Source organism: Erpetoichthys calabaricus, chromosome 7, assembly GCF_900747795.2.
Source record: "Erpetoichthys calabaricus chromosome 7, fErpCal1.3, whole genome shotgun sequence".
NCBI classification, from domain to species: Eukaryota; Metazoa; Chordata; class Cladistia; order Polypteriformes; family Polypteridae; genus Erpetoichthys; species Erpetoichthys calabaricus.
The window spans coordinates 17,583,438-17,602,054 of record NC_041400.2 but is presented as its reverse complement, the minus strand read 5'-3'; the positions used below and the strand labels follow the sequence as shown (position 1 = coordinate 17,602,054).

The window sequence follows — 18,617 nt, the reverse complement described above, 5'->3', positions numbered from 1 at the left end:
GGTCAATATATTAGGGATGGTCATGGAGTATTAGTCATTATTGAGGTGTATGTAATTTCATCTTTGTTTGTACCTTGTCATTATGAACCACTCTAATTATATCTTTCTTGTTAAATAAATGTCATTTTTTATACTTTTGGTCAGTGTAATATTTGAGTTTGGGTATGGCTTGTGAGTGCCCCCTACAGTCCATATATGATATGACAGTCTCTACAAGAATGTAGCAAGTAAAGGTTGAACACAGACATAGAAAATAAAGCAGTTTAGCTTTAAACATAAATGTTACCTATAACTGCATGATAATCAAAGTTTACTACATCAGTATGATTTTATTGATTTTATTTGCATCAGTTTGCCATACCACAAGAGCATAATATTCAGCAGAAGTGTGTCAAGAAAACGCCACTGGAGCTTCTTTATACCAACAGCAATATGCCTGCATAATGCCTCACTATGACTGTGACAGCCAAGTCAGTTTTATTTTCTTTCTTTTTAATTTTCTTGCTTTGTAGTCATTTTGGTGTATGTTCAGACCAAAATGTGTTAGTATATTTATTTATTTATTCATTCTTTTATTTACCCTTTTATTATTTATTAATTCAAACAGCTTGTGTAAAAAGTCAAATTCACCCATGGGACAGATAAAGTTCTATCTATCTATGAGCATAATTAACCACCTTAAGACCACGCTGCTCATGTGCGTGTGTGAGCACATATAGAGGAGCGCTAATAACACAGGGACAGATTGTGAGAAATGTCGCCTAACAAGAAGTGGCTCATGAAAAATTGATGCTGTAGGGAGACTGCTTGCATTTTTTTTAACAAAAAACATATATCTCATGTCCTCAGCTAGCATCTGCTATTTTCTTTTTGTGTGTCTATTGTTAGATGGAATCAGTAATAAAATTAGATTGGGCATCAGGAACATCAGCAAGAAGTCTCAAAAAATGTCCAATAGGATTGTCTTCTTTTCCTCAAGATTAAAATGTAAGATACTGTATGTACTGTACTGCTGAAGACTTGTGGGTATGCAGTATTGAGCAATCGAAGTGTAGGCTCTGAGGTGTACAGATAGATAGATAGATAGATAGATAGATAGATAGATAGATAGATAGATAGATAGATAGATAGATAGATAGATAGATAGATAGATAGATAGATAGATATGAAAGGCACTATATGATAGATAGTGTGACAGTTTTAAGGGTCCCCATGACCCCTTGAACCCTCAGACCAGATGTCAGACACCAGATAAAAATCCAAAATGTTATTTATTATAATAATAAATGTGCTCAAAGCACCCTCCACTCCACTATACTCCAATAAATCAATAATCACAAATAAACAATCAATACAATCCTCCACTCCCAGACGCGTTGCCACCCCTCCACCCAGCTCAGCTCATGGTCTGGGATTTCCCATAGTCCTTTTATATTCCCTGACCTGGAAGTGTTCTCAATCCTTCAGTCCATGTGACCTCGTATCACTCCTGGGTCAGATAAAAAGTCCTTTTCTTCATCCCGGAAGCACGTCATTTCCTTTGTTGCCTTGCCTACAACGTACTTCCGGGTTATAGGGCACAAACAACTCTCTGGGCCTTCCTGTGGTATCCAGCAGGGCTGTAAAGGAAAACTCCATCGTCCATGATTCCCTGCTGGTATTCGGGGCACTTCCATGCTGCAGGGAGAGCTCCATCTGGCAGCCTGGGGGTGTTGGCTGGGATGACAGACCGGCCATATCTCACAATAGATAGATAGATAGATAGATAGATAGATAGATAGATAGATAGATAGATAGATAGATAGATAGATAGATAGATAGATAGATAGATGTGAAAGGCACTGTATAATACAATAGATAGATAGATAGATAGATAGATAGATAGATAGATAGATAGATAGATAGATAGATAGATAGATAGATAGATAGATAGATAGATAGATGTGAAAGGCACTATATGATAGATAGATAGATAGAGATAGATAGATAGATAGATAGATAGATAGATAGATAGATAGATAGATAGATAGATAGATAGATAGATAGATAGATAGATAGATAGATAGATAGATAGATAGATAGATAGATAGATAGATAGATAGATAGATGTGAAAGGCACTGTATAATACAATAGATATTTTTTTTTATTTTTAAAAGACCTTTATTGATCAAATAGCAATAAATCAAATATATAACAGGTAACAAATAACCAATATTTTACAGGTTGCTGCATCAAATGAGAATCAATTCCCTTGCAGTCCGTATTTGATATACTATTTCTTATATTAATTTGAAATGACCCAAAAAAAACTTTTCCATTCTTCTAATTTACAATTTAAACCCCCTGAGCCCGTATCAAATAAGCACTTAAAAGTCCCAAATCATAACTTCAACAGAAATATTATGATGTTACACCATTCGATTAGCTCATCTATTTTACATCATTATAAGAAAACACAAAAAAGGAGAACTTCAATAATTTCTCATACAATCATTTTTAGTTCTCCATCATCAATGGAGCAAAGCACCCCTTTAATCCCCCACACATTTTTAAACAAATCTAATGTATTCATCAATTTATAATACGTATATTCCATTATTATTCTGGAGCGTACATTTATCTTGAAAATCATCACAGCATCAGTAGCCCCTGTCCCAGATTGTTTATTATTTCTACTCTTTAAAATTGCTAATTTTGCTTCACCCAATAAATAGTTTAATAGTTGAACTTTTTGACGATTTTCCTTATTATATTTTGTTCCATAAATGAACATGATATTGTTAAATTTCCCCATTAACCTACTACATATTTCACTAAAAAAAATGAAAAAAAAACTAAGTCTCATACATTGCAAGAATAAGTGGAATATAGTTTCTTTTTGTCCACAAAATACACAAGTATCATCCTCTTTCTGCTCAATTATTTTTAAAAAGGAATTGGTAGCAACAATCCCATGCAGAATTCTCCATTGTAAGTCTGCTGTTCTTTTCTTATTCGGGGGCTTATATATCTCCCTCCAAGCAGGTGCACTCCCACCTTCCACCCCCAGATATTCTCTCCATGGTGTGTCACATGCTGTTTTTAGTGCTGCAAAGTGTACAGTTTTTACACAATATTTATAAAGGTCCCCTTTTGACAGAGACTTAAAACTCACGACTTCCCCTTTATGGAATGACACGATCGTATTATCGGTGAGTGAGGACAGATCAACAGCAGGGCAGACCTCCATCTCTGTGTTCACTGCTCTGATCGAGTTGTTCAGCCGATGATAATCTTTGGCCATGAATGATAAAAAACTCTGAAGCATTCTGACTGACTTGACCCCCAGTATTGAAGATAGCACTGCTGGGTCAATAAAGGACTTCTTGCTGTCATCATAAATTTGGGACAGTGTAAGTATTTGATGTGTGATGAGTGTTTTAACAAAACTATCACTTAACAGCAGAGGACATGAAAAAACAGAGTTGAAAACTAAAGGCTCATCAGCCAACCAACCAGATGTAGCAAAGTTTCTTTTAAAGACAAAGTGCCACGTTAATAAGACTCCCTTGTAAAAATGGGGTAGGCTGGACAGGTCCATTTTGTGAATGTTCATCACCATAAGTTGTTTATCAAAACCGAAGCCTCCCACTCGGCGGAAGAAACCCATCGCCATCTCTCTCCAACTCAGAGGATGAGAAACAAAAAAAACCTTCTGCAGAACCTGAAGTCGAAATTGTGCAACTTTAGAGACAACATCAATGAGCCCCTGACCACCCTCTTCCAAAGGTAAAAACAGTACACTTTGTTTAATCCAGTGTAGGCCCCCCCAAAAAAAATCAACCAGAAGTTTCTGGATTCTGTGTAAAAGCCCAGGAGGAGGGTCCCCACTCACAAGTTTGTGCCAGAGCATTGAGGCTATCAAATTGTTAACTATAATCACACGTCCCCTGTAAGACAGCTTAGACACAATCCACTTCCATTTGTTCAGTCTCATAGTTACTTTATCTAAAAATCCTTCCCAATTACTGTTGTCCACCCCCTCAGCACCCATCACCACCCCGAGATATCGAAAACACCTTCTGTCCCACCTCATTTCTAAGGGCAGATCTGGTGGTGAACATGCTGTCCAGGAGCCAACCAAAAAAGCGGTACTTTTGGCCCAGTTGATTCTTGCTGAAGATATTTTCTCAAATACTTGTTGACATGAAATTAACATTTTTATGTCATCGTTTGATGTGACAAAGATGACAACATCATCAGCATAGGCCAAATATTTAAAATTAACAGTTGGGCACATAGGAAAAACCACACCCTGCAGTCTGCGACTTATCTGACGTAAAAATGGTTCAATTGATAAAGCATATAGCATTCCAGATAAAGCACAGCCCTGTCGAATTCCTCTCTTTACTGAGAATGGGGCACTCAGCGAACCGTTGACTTTTAAAACTCCAAAAATATTAGTATATAACAGCCTTATCATATTTATAAAACTGTCCCCAAAACCAAAACTTTTCAATGTATTAAACAAATATCGGTGATCTACTCGATCGAAAGCCTTTTCCTGGTCTAGGGACAGAATCCCCAAATCAACCCCACACAGATTACATGCTGAGATAACATCCCGCAATACAAATATATTGTCATGTATTGACCGGTCTGGCACACAGTATGATTGACACGGGTGAATTATAGAGTCCATTACATTCCTCAGGCGGTTGGCCAAGGCCCTTGAAAAGATCTTGTAGTCTGTACACAATAGGCTCACAGGACGCCAGTTTTTGATTTGACACAAGTCCCCTGTTTTTGGTAGCAGAACGATGACGGCTCTTCTGCAGCTCAGTGGTAATTCACCAACCGTAATGCTCTCCAGAAACACTGTAAGCATGTCTGGTCCCAACAGATGCCAAAACTGCTTATAGAATTCTGTTGGAATCCCGTCAATCCCCGGAGTCTTTCCAACATTTAAATTAGACAGTGAGTCAGAGAGTTCCTGCAGAGTAATCTCGGTGTCCAGATGTAATTTTAACTTTTCCGAAATTGATGGCATACCTTCCAAGAACTCAGACATTGCAGCCTCATCGATGCTTTCCTCCTTGAATAAATTCTTGTAAAACGATACAGCAAAGTCTCTTATCTCCCCTGTAGTACACAGTTCTTGACCGTTGGTGTCACGGAGCATATGGATTGTCTTGCTCTGTGCTTCCTTCTTTTCAAGACTAAAAAAAAACCTTGTGGGTGCATCCAGGTGATTCAGATTCTGGAAGCGAGACCTCACTAAAGCCCCCTGAGCCTGCAACTCCAGAAGCTGAGACAGTGAATGTTTTTTTTGCTGTTAAAATTTCAAAAGTATCCTTATCAAAAGTTTTTTGAAGAGTAGCCTGTAGTTCAGTGATGTCCTCCTCCAGGCTTTTCATATGGTCCACGTTCCTCTTCGTCACTTGCTTGGTGTATTGTTGGCAAAAAGCTTTGATCTGTACTTTTGAGATATCCCACCATTGTTTGAGGGAAGTGAATTTGGATTTAGTGAGGGTCCATTGCTGCCAGAAAAATTCAAAGCACTGAAGGAAGTTCGAATCATCCAACAGGGAAACATTGAATTGCCAGAAAGACTTGAATAAAAGTTTTTTAGAAAAGGTGAGCTTTAATGCTACTAGCGAGTGATCAGAAAGACCGAAAGGACAGATATAAGTAGTGGTGATTGTATTCAGAAGATGCCGTGAACAGTAAAACCTGTCTAACCGTGCCATTGAAATGCGGCCACCCCCCCCCTTTTACCCAGGTGTATTGTCTATCTGTAGGAAAATTATTCCGCCATACGTCCACCAGATCTGACTGCTGTAATAAAGTATGTAATACTCTGACAGAAGCTGGATGAGGCTCAGTGCCATTTCGATCCAGTTGAGCATTTTCTGTACAATTAAAATCCCCTCCTAGTAGAAGGATTTCCCCATAAATAAACGATTCCACCACCTTTCTCAATGAATCAAAGAAACAGATCCTCTCTCGACCATTTGTTGGTGCATAAGAATTAATGAACACGAGGTCCTGATCACCAACTTTAATCTGCACCACCAGCAGGCGCCCAGCCACCACCTCTCTAATATTAGTGATCTGTAAATTTACAGTTTTGGAAATCAGCACAGCTACCCCAGCACTGACATGGGATCCGTGACTAAGCACAGCCTGACCCCCCCCATTCACGTAGCCAGTCCGACTGATTCCTAATATCGGTGTGTGTTTCCTGAAGTAGTGCTATGTGAAGGCCTTTTTGCCCTAAATAATCAAAAACAGCAGCCCTTTTTGCGTCTCCCCTACACCCATTTACATTTAGACTCCCAATATGTAAAGAGTCCATTAATACAAAACACAAGGGAGTGACCAATAAATTACACAACACAAACGAATAAAAGAAACGTAGAGCTACCTCCATCATGATTAAAGCAGTGATTTCCTAACCCTACTGATCAGATTCTTTAATCTCACGGACTCTTTCTGGTCCATACCAAGCTGTACGGCATTGCGCATCACCCTCTGTGCTGACACCAGGAAGAGCTGAACATCTGGGAAGTGCTCCTCCACTTTAACTCCTCTCTTGCCCTCAATAAATTCCAAGAAATACCGAATACTTGCGGTGCTGTATCCGCCTCCGAGTGTATACCTTGATGAGGACTCGCTTCTCACGGAGGCGTCAGTGTCACTGCCCTCATCCTCCCTGTCACCCACATCACAGTCACTGTAACTTTTAAACAAGTGACTGCGTTCACTGGATGGCTCGCTGGACACGAGGCTTTTCTTTGCAGACTTCGTATTCTCCGATTTATTCTTTCGCTTATGACGGGGCACTTTGAAACTCTCATCCCTCTCGCTCACACTTGCACTCCCACTCTCCACGGCACACACCTCGTCCATCGGCCTCTCACTCATCTGCCTTTCCACGACTTGCGCCGAGCTCTGCTTCGTCAGCAGTGCGTTCTCAGCGGCCTGAACTTGTGCAGTTTCATCGGTTACCTGAGACTCGTTCACAGCAGTGGCGACTGGCGCAGCTCCCTCGGAAAGAGCGTTCAATGTCGTCCCCTCACTGCTACTGGTCTCAGGCTCTGTGCTTACTTTACACACTGCACTGTCGGCTTCAGCCGGCTTTTCATCGGCAGCAAGAAGCGCGCTCTTCTCTGGAGCGTCTACAGACAGAAAACTTGCAGGCCGATCACACACAACACCCGCACTCTCCAACTGATCAGTACACTCAGACACATCATCCTCCATATTGTCCACCTCACTTTCATACTCAGACTCGCAGTTTTCATCGTTAACCCCGTCATTGTTTTCTTTAATCTGAGCGGAGCCGCCCGGCAGCACCCCAGGCTCATGTTTGCACTGTGCCGCCTTGTGTCCAGCTCTGCCACAGTTAAAGCATTTCATTGTATCTGAAGTGACAAATACTACATAATCATCGCCCTCTACCTTAAACCTGAGCGCCACGTTTATTTCCTCATTCATGTTATTTAAAATCATATAAACTTGTCTCCGAAAGGAGACCACATGTTTTAATTCCTGCATCTTGCAGCCAAGTGGGATCAATACTATATCAGACATTATCTGCCCATAACGTTTCAATTCCCTTAGTAAAATATCATTTTTTAAAAAAGGTGGAACATTAGAAACAATAACTTTCTTCGCAGGCGCTGATAACGGCAGGACAGGAACTAATGCGCCATTGATAACAACCCCTTCTTCAACGAGTGTATTCACAAGAGACTCGTCGTTTAAAAAAACAACCACAGCCTTGTTCATTCTGGAGGCGGATAGGACATTTTTATAGCCGACAACTTTTCCTACTCCCACCACACATGCTTCGGCAGAAACCTGGGGGTCCACCAGGACCTTTGCGCCATGACGGCGTGAAAGATTTTCAAATGCCTTTGGTAACAAACCAGGAGCCCTGCCTTTGGACACGGCCATGGCGATAACCGCCAAAGCCGCGTCTTAACAGTAAAAACTATAAAAAAAAACAATTCTAAGACAAAACACTAAGAAAAACAACTAAGAGAAAGAAAAAAGGAGAAAAAGTAAAAGACTTACACAGAGAGCTCGACGCCCGTCGGCTTCCCACGACTCGAACACGCCCACCCCAGACAGCACTAATCGAGCAACACACAGACAGCAAGAGATAGATAGATAGATAGATAGATAGATAGATAGATAGATAGATAGATAGATAGATAGATAGATAGATAGATAGATAGATGTGAAAGGCACTGTATAATACAATAGATAGATAGATAGATAGATAGATAGATAGATAGATAGATAGATAGATAGATAGATAGATAGATAGATGTGAAAGGCACTATATGATAGATAGATAGATAGATAGATAGATAGATAGATAGATAGATAGATAGATAGATAGATAGATAGATAGATGTGAAAGGCACTGTATAATACAATAGATAGATAGATAGATAGATAGATAGATAGATAGATAGATAGATAGATAGATAGATAGATAGATAGATAGATAGATGTGAAAGGCACTGTATAATACAATAGATAGATAGATAGATAGATAGATAGATAGATAGATAGATAGATAGATAGATAGATAGATAGATAGATAGATAGATAGATAGATAGATGTGAAAGGCACTGTATAATACAATAGATAGATAGATAGATAGATAGATAGATAGATAGATAGATAGATAGATAGATAGATAGATAGATAGATAGATAGACACTGCTTTGCAGTAAGGAGATTGTGTGTTTGCTTCCCGGGTCCTCCCTGTGTGGAGAGCACTTTGAGTAGTGAGAAAACTGCTAAATAAATGTAAAGAATTATCTATCTATCTATCTATCTATCTATCTATCTATCTATCTATCTATCTATCTATCTATCTATCTATCTATCTATCTATCTATCTATCTATCTGTGTATGTAGATGACGGTGTTCTTGTTCCTCTTGCGCTTGTTCATTTTCTGCCCCATTTGTTGCTTATTCCGCTTCGGGTCGATCCTTTGATCTAAGAGGATTACATGCCTGAACGACTCAGCGTGCTATCTATGCTCCTCAAGAAGGATAGGATTTGGATTTTTAAAATAGGACCCTAAGCCTTCTCAACCTGATGCCTATTCACCAAGACAACGGCGCAGCTTCTCTGATCGCGTTTGCCACTCCAGACATGGAAAGTTGCGCCATTAGCAGAAGCGGCTCGTAATCAAGGACTGCAAACCCAAGACTTCTCCTCGTTTCCATGACAGTTATTAGGTAGCGTAGAAAGTGAATTGGCTGCTGTGCACCAGGGGGCTGTTCGTATCGCAGCATGCTTGTAATAACTAGCATTAAGAGATCCTTGCACAGAGCAGGCTTTCCTACTTGAGTTTGTATGCAACACTTGGTATGACTTGTTAATTTCTGTGTTTAAAATAAAGACACGGCACTTTGATCAGATTGTCTGTTTAACACTGGATTGTTTTGTTTTTCCTTTTTTTGTTTTTAATTTTACCAGAATGCCACCGGACACACCATGGATTTAAACAATTATGTATACATCCTGTCTTGGAGGGGTGAAGAAATAAGGAAGTTAGCCAGGTGTCATTGCCTGTAAAATGCCTCTCCAGCAGATCTCGGTTGTCCCTGTCAGGGAAACAGCCAGCAATGGAAGAAGTGCAAGTCGAAACAAAGAAAAAAAGGATTCTGAGGTAAGCTGATGTTGCTTTCAACGACACTTGGCATATTTAGTAGAATAATGTACTGTACATGATGCCATGAAGAAACACTTGCAAATAAGACAATATGCTGTTTTAATGTCTGTAATGAAATTCTGGGTAAAGATAATAATGTTCATTTTTTGACTTTTCTATAATTTTTTTTTTTTTGGCCTTAATTTGTTTTGATTATTGTGTTATAAATTCCTGCCCGTCTGCATAATGTGAAACCATCTATTAAAGAAAATGACCCTTGGCAGATGCCATGACCCTTAATAGGTAGAAGTTAACAGCCTGATTCGGTGTCATTGCTGAATGAATGTTTTTAAATTTGGTATATAAAAACAGTTGAACAAAACTGTCGTGTACCAAAAGTTTGGGATTTATTAGGCCCCGGAGAGTACTGTGTTAGGCCATAAATATGTTAAATTCCTAAAGTTTTAACGACTGTAAGTGTAAGGTGTGCTGTGCTGAGCAGCCTTAAATTGCCCTGAAGCCCTAAAGAACCCAAACATGTCTGCTGCTGCCTTCATTCATTTGTTAAGTCAGCCTGAGGAGATAAAGTGGTGGCTCGTCCATCTGTGATGCGCTCCCAAAACTGTCAAGTGTAACAACTCCCTGAGACCCCGTCGATGAACTCTGCATTTACCTTTTTACGGTGTCTGACCGTTAAGCGTTGAATTTTACATTTGTGGTCACTAAATTGCAGGGCAGAGCTGTGCCAGGTGAAGCCCATTTGGAGCCCTAAGTGAGGTAAACGCATGTTGCTCCTCATTGTCCTTAGCAGCTAATCGATATTATTATACTTTGATCACCTGTGTGTGTGGGGTGTGTGTGTGTGTCCTTCTTGGTGTCAATAGCACAAGCGGCACCCCTTTGTGTATCTGTCCTGGACTTTAAGGAACATGTGCCCCTTGGTGTACTGAGTGTATACATTTACATTCATAAACAGTGCCCAGTGGGTAGTGGTGCCCACTCAGTATCACAAGAGTTTGATGACCCCTGGCATTTACTTGCAATAACAGTGCACACTCATTATCATCACTGTTTGAAGACCGGCCCCTCAATGTCCAGAGTGTGCGTACCTTCAGAAATACTAAAGACACCCCTTTGTGCATTTACTGTGGACTTTAAGAAGCGGGCACCCCTTGGTGTACAGAGTGAGCGCATTCTTACTTTTATAAGCAACACCCAGCAGGTAATGGAACTCCCTCAGTATCATCAACGTTTGATGATCCTCCTCCTCCTCATTAATGGTGAGCACTCACTCATTATCATTAGCACAGTTTGGCGACTGTCCTCCAAAAAGTGTCCGGACCACCCTTTGGGAACATACTGTAGAGATAATCAGGGTTATACTGTCCACATATCTTTAAACTCAGCTGGAGTTACTAAAATAATTCAAAGCACAAGTTTTTCATCCAGTATTATTGATTAAAACTTAAAGCCAAAGAGCAGTCCAACAAGCAGAAATCCAAATAACAGCAGGCAATCCTATCATGTCTCATAGCCAATTAGGAGTTCGGGTCCAACATTTCTTGGACACGTTTCTAGCACTCCATGTCTTGTTCTTGAAGCTGGAAGAACGCCAACACACAGTGAGATTTCTTTATAGTAGAACATGGGGAACAGAATAGGCATCTGATTTCTTTTTTTATTGGGATATTGACTTTAGTGTCTGTTGTAACTGAACAACTCATGAAAGTCCACCAGTGAAGACAACCTTAAAATACATTATGATGACCACTGCAGCAGGGGTCTTCACATATCTATCTATCTATCTATCTATCTATCTATCTATCTATCTATCTATCTATCTATCTATCTATCTATCTATCTATCTATCTATCTATCGATTATATAGTGCCTTTCACATCTATCTATCTATTGTATAGTGCCTTTCACATCTATCTATCTATCTATCGATTATATAGTGCCTTTCACATCTATCTATTTATCAATCGATTATATAGTGATTTTCATATCTATCTATCTATCGAATATATAGTGCCTTTCATATCTATCTATCTATCTATCTATCTATCTATCTATCTATCTATCTATCTATTATATAGTGCCTTTCACATCTATCTATCTACCTATCGATTATATAGTGCCTTTCATATCTATCTATCTATCTATCTATCTATCTATCTATCTATCTATCTATCTATCTATCTATCTATTATATAGTGCCTTTCACATCTATCTATCGATTATATAGTGCCTTTCATATCTATCTATCAATTATATAGTGCCTTTCACATCTATCTATCTATCTATCTATCGATCGATTATATAGTGATTTTCCTATCTATCTATCTATCAAATATATAGTGCCTTTCATATCTATCTATCGATTATATAGTGCCTTTCATAGTAATCTATCTATCTATCTATCTATCTATCTATCTATCTATCTATCTATCGATTATATAGTGCCTTTCATATCTATCTATCTATCTATCTATCTATCTATCTATCTATCGATTATATAGTGCCTTTCATATCTATCTATCTATCTATTGATTATATAGTGCCTTTCACATCTATCTATCGATTATATAGTGCCTTTCATATCTATCTATCTATCTATCTATCTATTGATTATATAGTGCCTTTCACATCTATCTATTGATTATATAGTGCCTTTCATAGTAATCTATCTATCTATCTATCTATCTATCGATTATATAGTGCCTTTCATATCTATCTATCTATCTATTGATTATATAGTGCCTTTCACATCTATCTATCGATTATATAGTGCCTTTCATATCTATCTATCTATCTATCTATCTATCTATCTATCTATCTATCTATCTATCTATCGATTATATAGTGCCTTTCATATCTATCTATCTATCTATCTATCTATCTATCTATCTATCTATCTATCTATCTATCTATCTATCTATCTATCTATCTATTATATAGTGCCTTTCATATCTATCTATCTAACTGCACTGGGACATTGGGATCTACATTCAGGCCACAGGTGAAGCGCCCCCTGCTGGTCTCACCAGCACCTCTTCCAGCAGCAACCCAAATTTTTTCCTCAATGGTCTCCCACCCAAGTACTGGCCGTCAGGTGGGTGACCTCTTCTGAAGTGCAGATGGTGTGGCTCTTAATTAATTAACACAATAGATACTGTAGGGAAAAAAAGATATATGGGAAAGCTTTTGTTCCTTTTTATTTTGATGATTTTTTGGTCTCTTGTTGTTAAGATTGAATGGCTGTGATGGTCGGGGTCAGCCCCACCTTCCCTGGTTGCTTCCAGGAGTTCCTTGAACCCAGAACCGTCGATGAAGTATCCGAGGATGAGCTGAGCAAATGAGAACACACACACACACACACACACGCAGTCAGCATGAGCTTGGTGCAAAGTGGTTAAGTGTTTTATTTTAAATCAACAGACAAAGAGTGTTCAAAAGTGCAGCGCATACCAAATGGTCGATAAATGAATAATCCAGTAAAATAATGTGAAACATGGCGGGTAAAATCAATAAACAATCCCAATTAAAATGAGGTTAAAATTCCAGGCAGGTTCTTCTTTTCAGACAGTCACGAGCCCCAATGTCTCTTTCTGTTATCCGGCATCTCCTCCCATCAGGACCTTTCAGCACAAGGAGAAGCCCACTGACAGGTGCAGTCAATCATTAATCCTGAGTTCAGGTTCCCACCACCAGACCCCGTATGGCTTCTCCCCGGACCCCTCAGCCAGTTCTTCGGTGTCCTAAGCGAGGCGGCGTACAACAGGACCGCTTCTACTCTCCTACGTTGCTAATTGGAGCGCCACTTCTCCAGCCCCACACTCGAGTGCAGGCCTTGTTGATCACTTTCCCTGGGGTATTTGTCCTTATAGTATGGGCTCCTTCCCATCATGCCTCTTTCTTACACCCTTAACCGCCGTCCCTTCTTCCTCTTTCTTGCTTTCTTTGCTTTGATCTTTAAATTTTTTCCCTTTACAGGCCCTATAGGGTGCAGGTTGTATCCCCCAACTACTCCGAAGTGTGAATAAAGCACTTGGCTGACCTGCTCACATTTGCACATGACTACGCAATCAGCCAACATGTTCACCTTCAACCTCTCAGAGCCTGCACCCTCCAGGACTCTCGATTAATTATTTAAAATTTAGAACGCCATGAACCTCTCTCATCACACTCACTTAAATTCCAATGAGAAACTGTTGGCACAACAACAACAAAGAGACATTGGAAAGATTTGGGGCAGCCACCCGTATAATTTTTCCCGGCTGCAGAATCGATCAAAAAGAACAGACATGTTCACATGACTGAGTCCAAAACAGAACTGACTCTCTGCCTTAAAATGGAGGCCGTTAAATGCAAGTAGAGGAAGTGATGTCATCAGGGCCAGAACAGGCAGTGATATCATTGGTTGCCCCAGAACCGGGCGGGACTTTCCCGAGAATGGTCTGCAAGGAATTGAGAGAGAGAATCAGTGCACTTCGCCACCCCCTGGTCAGGCGTGGATTTACTTTTATTCAAGTCCTTTAGTTGTCCCCTAACCGTGTGTGTGTGACACCGTTCATTGTCAGATATTTGGAAAGGATGAACAATAAACAACGTTTTTCTTTTTTAAACTTATATTAAAAAGAAACAAAGTAAACCATGTCTGACACAATTAATTAAACAGATCATTCAAAATTCAATGCACAAAATTAAAAAGAACAGAAAAACTGAAACAATCTATGGAATGTCACCATAATTTTTCTTAGCCAAAAATCCAGAAATTAAAAACCTAAATTCCTAAAGATAACAAGAAAATACAAAATACATCAAAATGGGCAGATCACCTGTAACCTTACAAAAAAGTGAAAGCACAAATGGATCAGAAACAACACAATTGCAAAAAGCGATGTTTTAAATATTTTATCTACTCTCTCTAAATATAAAATCCTAAGCCGAAAAGTGCAACGATTCAATGTGACGTTTTTATGTCACGCTTTAAATCAGGCTTATTTTAAAACCTGCATATGTATGTTTGGTATCATTCTTTTCAGAATTTATCGAACTTTAATGTGATGTTGTTAGATTTTCAGATTCGTATTTCTTTTTTAAATTCTAAACTAAAAAATATCAAGAGCTCATGTCCCGCGAAACTTAACCAAGAGTGCCAAGAGATTTAACCACCGGAAATAAAAGACAAAGAGTAGATGACAAAGACAGCTGCTGTACAGGCTTTTAAATGTTCAAAGCGCCATGCGAGATGCGGATCACACGGCATGGCAGCAGCAGCAAGCCAGCAGCTGATTGAGCAAAAAAGGAGGTAAAAAATAAAAACTGTATTAGTTTCTCATTGTGTCACCGTTTAAGAGGGGGTTTCGGAGGAGCGACCGCGTCTCCTTGCGGTGCATTCAGCCCCCCACTTCACAACGCACGCATAGCGCAGGTCAGGGCGGTTGGCAAGCAAAGTGAGCAGGGGGTAAGCCCCCTAAGTTTTTAATATATGTTTTTATTTGATATATATCTTTTAATGTGTAATATTCATTTCTACTCCAATTTTGGGAATTTGAATTGCATTTGACAATATTAAATTATTCTACCATCTTATTTTTATTTATAACATCTCTTCTGTTTCTTCATGCCATGGTTAAGCCTGTTGTCCTCTCCTGGCTTATGTTTGAATTTCTTTTTGCCGTCTTCTTTGTTCATTTTTTTCAATCCTAATGAAGAAATCCTGTTCTCTGATGTTCCTTGTATTTTGTGGGTGGATCCCCAAGAGGCGGGGCTACCCATCCATCACTGTTAAAGGACCACCCCCCAGCCAATAAGGGCAGGCTGGGAAGTGAAGTCCATTTGCAGTTTATTTGTTTGCTCAGGTGGAGTTTGCTTGTCTTTGTGAGTATTGCTTTCTTATTTGCTGGTTTGCTGATTATTTTTCTACTATTTAAGATTGCATTTGTGGACTTGTTGTTTTCAAACTGCATCTTGGCAACTCTTTTGGCCTCCTTTCTTAAGCTTTTGAATTCTTTTTTGTTCGTTTTATTACAGAAAGTAGTTTAGGGGACTCTTCTTCTAAAAAAAAATACTTTCTCTTATGCTGCGGTGGGTTGGCACCCTGCCCAGGATTGGTTCCTGCCTTGTGCCCTGTGTTGGCTGGGATTGGCTCCAGCAGACCCCCGTGACCCTGTGTTCGGATTCAGCGGGTTGGAAGATGGATGGATGGATGGACTTTCTCTTATCTGCACAGATTTTTTTTAATGTGTAATATCTAATTCTCTTTTAGTCTGACCTTTACCAGCTCTCGCGGTATAGAGCCTTCACTTAATCCTGTGTTATGCTACTTTATGAATTCTTTTGGAGTGTCATCCTCACCAGGCTTTACTGATCAATATACTCAGTGTCTGGTGGTGGACTGTAAGAGAAATGCAAGGCTACACGAGGGTGCTGAGTTAGCATTGTGAACGCTGGTGAATTGTCATGGACCACTGACGCTGTTTGTTAGTCACTGGCTGTATGTTTATCTCTCATTGTTATACAGTAGTTTTCATCTGCAGCCATCACGCTGTTTACTGTGTTCTTCATGGGATGATCCCTCTTTCTCCACCTCATTATTTTGCTCTTCTTCTGGAGCTGGAGATGTCAGTTGGCTTGTAGCATATAAATGTGTCAGCCAAAACAAAAATTGAATTTCTTCTCGCTGTTTTACTGTATGCCCCGCGGTAGGCTGGCGCCCTGCCCGGAGTTTGTTTCCTGCCTTGCGCCCTATGTTGGCTGGGATTGGCTCCAGCAGACCCCCGTCACCCTGTAGTCAGGATATAGCGGATTGGATAATGGATGGATGGATGGATGTTTTACTGTATGTGCTACAATGTGCCTGACGTGTGTTTGTCATTTTGTAGCAGGACAACATGCGGGGGATAGCCTTGTGGCAACATGATGAGTTAACACAATCAACATGTGCCCTTTTTACTTTCTCATATACGAAGTATAGGGAAAGTATTGTAGTCCTCCAAAATTTTGACCCCAAGAATTTGATGAATGTCGACATTTTAGACCTCCCGGAGTCCGATTCACTTTCTCATAGGGAAAGTATTGTAATCGTCCAAAAATTCAATCTTGAGATTTTGATGAATCGCAACGTTTTAGATCTCCCTGAGTCAGAAAATACCGTTTTTGGAATTGTCTGTGTGTGTGTCTGTGTGTGTGTGTGTAAACACGATAACTTGAGTACGCTTTCACTCAGGTCAACCAAATTTTGCATACAAGTATTAGGTACAAAACATAGATTTCTATCAACTTTTGAGCTTTTTCCGCTAACCGGAAGTGGTACTTTTTTATTCATGCAGCTGGACAGTCCAATTTATTCAACTTTACTTTTATAATTGTTCAATATATTATTAATTTGATTTGATTTGTTGTTGAGGTTTCTTTATTGTAATTTATTCATTGTTTTGTGATTTACTCCTCAAATATCCATCCCCATAGCTGAGTATACGAGAAAGTCTAGGGGAGACCACTCCTGATTTTTAAACTTCAGGACTGCATTCTGTAAGATATGTTTATTGTCACGCATGGACACATAAGGATCATTGAACCGGACTTTGTTGATGCTTACAATACCACTCCCAGGCAAGAGGGGGCGCCCACACTAACTGTACAGTGCTACCGCTTTCTTCCTCTGCAGTTCCGAGAAACCGCCCAGTGAGGGCAGCTGAACCCCACCCAAAAACTGTCTTCTGGTCCAACACTTTAAGTATTGATGTCCCTGGAAGAAATGGCGTCAAACTGGAAACAGTGTCCCCACATGTCACTGAACTTGATCCACTCAACACAACCTTACTTTTAGAGAAATCAAATAGGCTATTGAGGCAGAATCAAAGGCAATATATAGCAAAAAATTACGTGGAGGGGGTGTGTGTGGGGGGGGGGGGCTGGTGGGTGTTGGCTAAGTCAGTGTGATCAGGGGGGGGGGGGGTATTGGGTGTACAGTTTGTTTATTATGAACATGTTCTTCTTAAGTTTGCATATGCTGGATTTATGTCCATCAACACTTGGACATAAATCCAGCATATGCAAACTTAAGAAGAACATGTTCATAATAAACAAGACTTTACACCCAATACCGCCCCCATACCCCCGATCACACTGACTTAGCCAATCCACCTAATTTTTTGCTATATATTGCCTTTGATTCTTGTAAATCTAAGCATTATCCTCTGATGAAGACCCCTGGCAGGGGTTGAAAGCTGAGGAATAAAACTACTATATGATACGTGATTCATTTTTCTCCCTTTGTGGATCTCCAGCTGCAAATATATATATATATATATATATATATATATATAATATATATATATATATATATATATACTATTCGGCCCCCACGGCTCATCCCTCGTAGTAGTGAAACAGGACAGTGAGGAGGGTCGTGCCCGGCTCCCCACTCTTGACGTCATGCTTCCCCCTCCACTCAGCCTGCAGCTTCTGTCTTGGATTAGTGCGAATATATCACTCCTGCAAGAAAACTATGATTTCTTAGTGCGTGCGATGACGGTCACAAAATCAGCTAGAATGTTTAAGCAAATAATAGAAAAAAAACAGATCTAAATCCATTAGTAGTTCTCTCATTTGCTAACTAAGCAGAGTTAAGGTTACGCCCCGAGGCAGACGCGTGAGTGAGGAGGGCCCTGCAGCCCGATGAGTCTCTTTGGGATTTGTGCTAATGAATTGGTACCGCAAGAAAACTATGATACTTAGCAAAATGAGAAAGTGTAACATCAATGGAATGTTCAAGCAAATTATAGAAAAAAACCCGATATAAATCCGTTAGGTAGTTCATACAGGCAGACAAACAGACAGATGTTGGAGTTTTCGCACTTGGACCACAAAATTTTTAAAACCGTTTCTTAGCGAGCGCCTATGGGCCAAGGGTGACCTACATTCCGAATTTCAAGTCCCAGG

The 18,617-nt window shown here is 39.8% G+C and overlaps 1 protein-coding gene across 3 annotated transcripts in view; it reads left to right on the top strand.

Annotated features, from left to right (window-relative positions):
- Nucleotides 1-18,617, top strand: part of marchf1 (membrane-associated ring finger (C3HC4) 1) — a 447,051-nt gene that overhangs the window by 257,566 nt on the left and 170,868 nt on the right. For 2 of the 3 annotated variants that reach the window (XM_051929799.1, XM_028805007.2), the window contains exon 3: nt 9,491-9,683. In XM_051929799.1, the coding sequence (XP_051785759.1) occupies nt 9,591-9,683 (93 nt within the window). In that variant the 5' untranslated portion in view covers nt 9,491-9,590. Of the gene's footprint in view, nt 1-9,150; nt 9,380-9,490; nt 9,684-18,617 lie in introns of those variants that run through there. The other variant, XM_051929800.1, reaches the window with a different exon arrangement.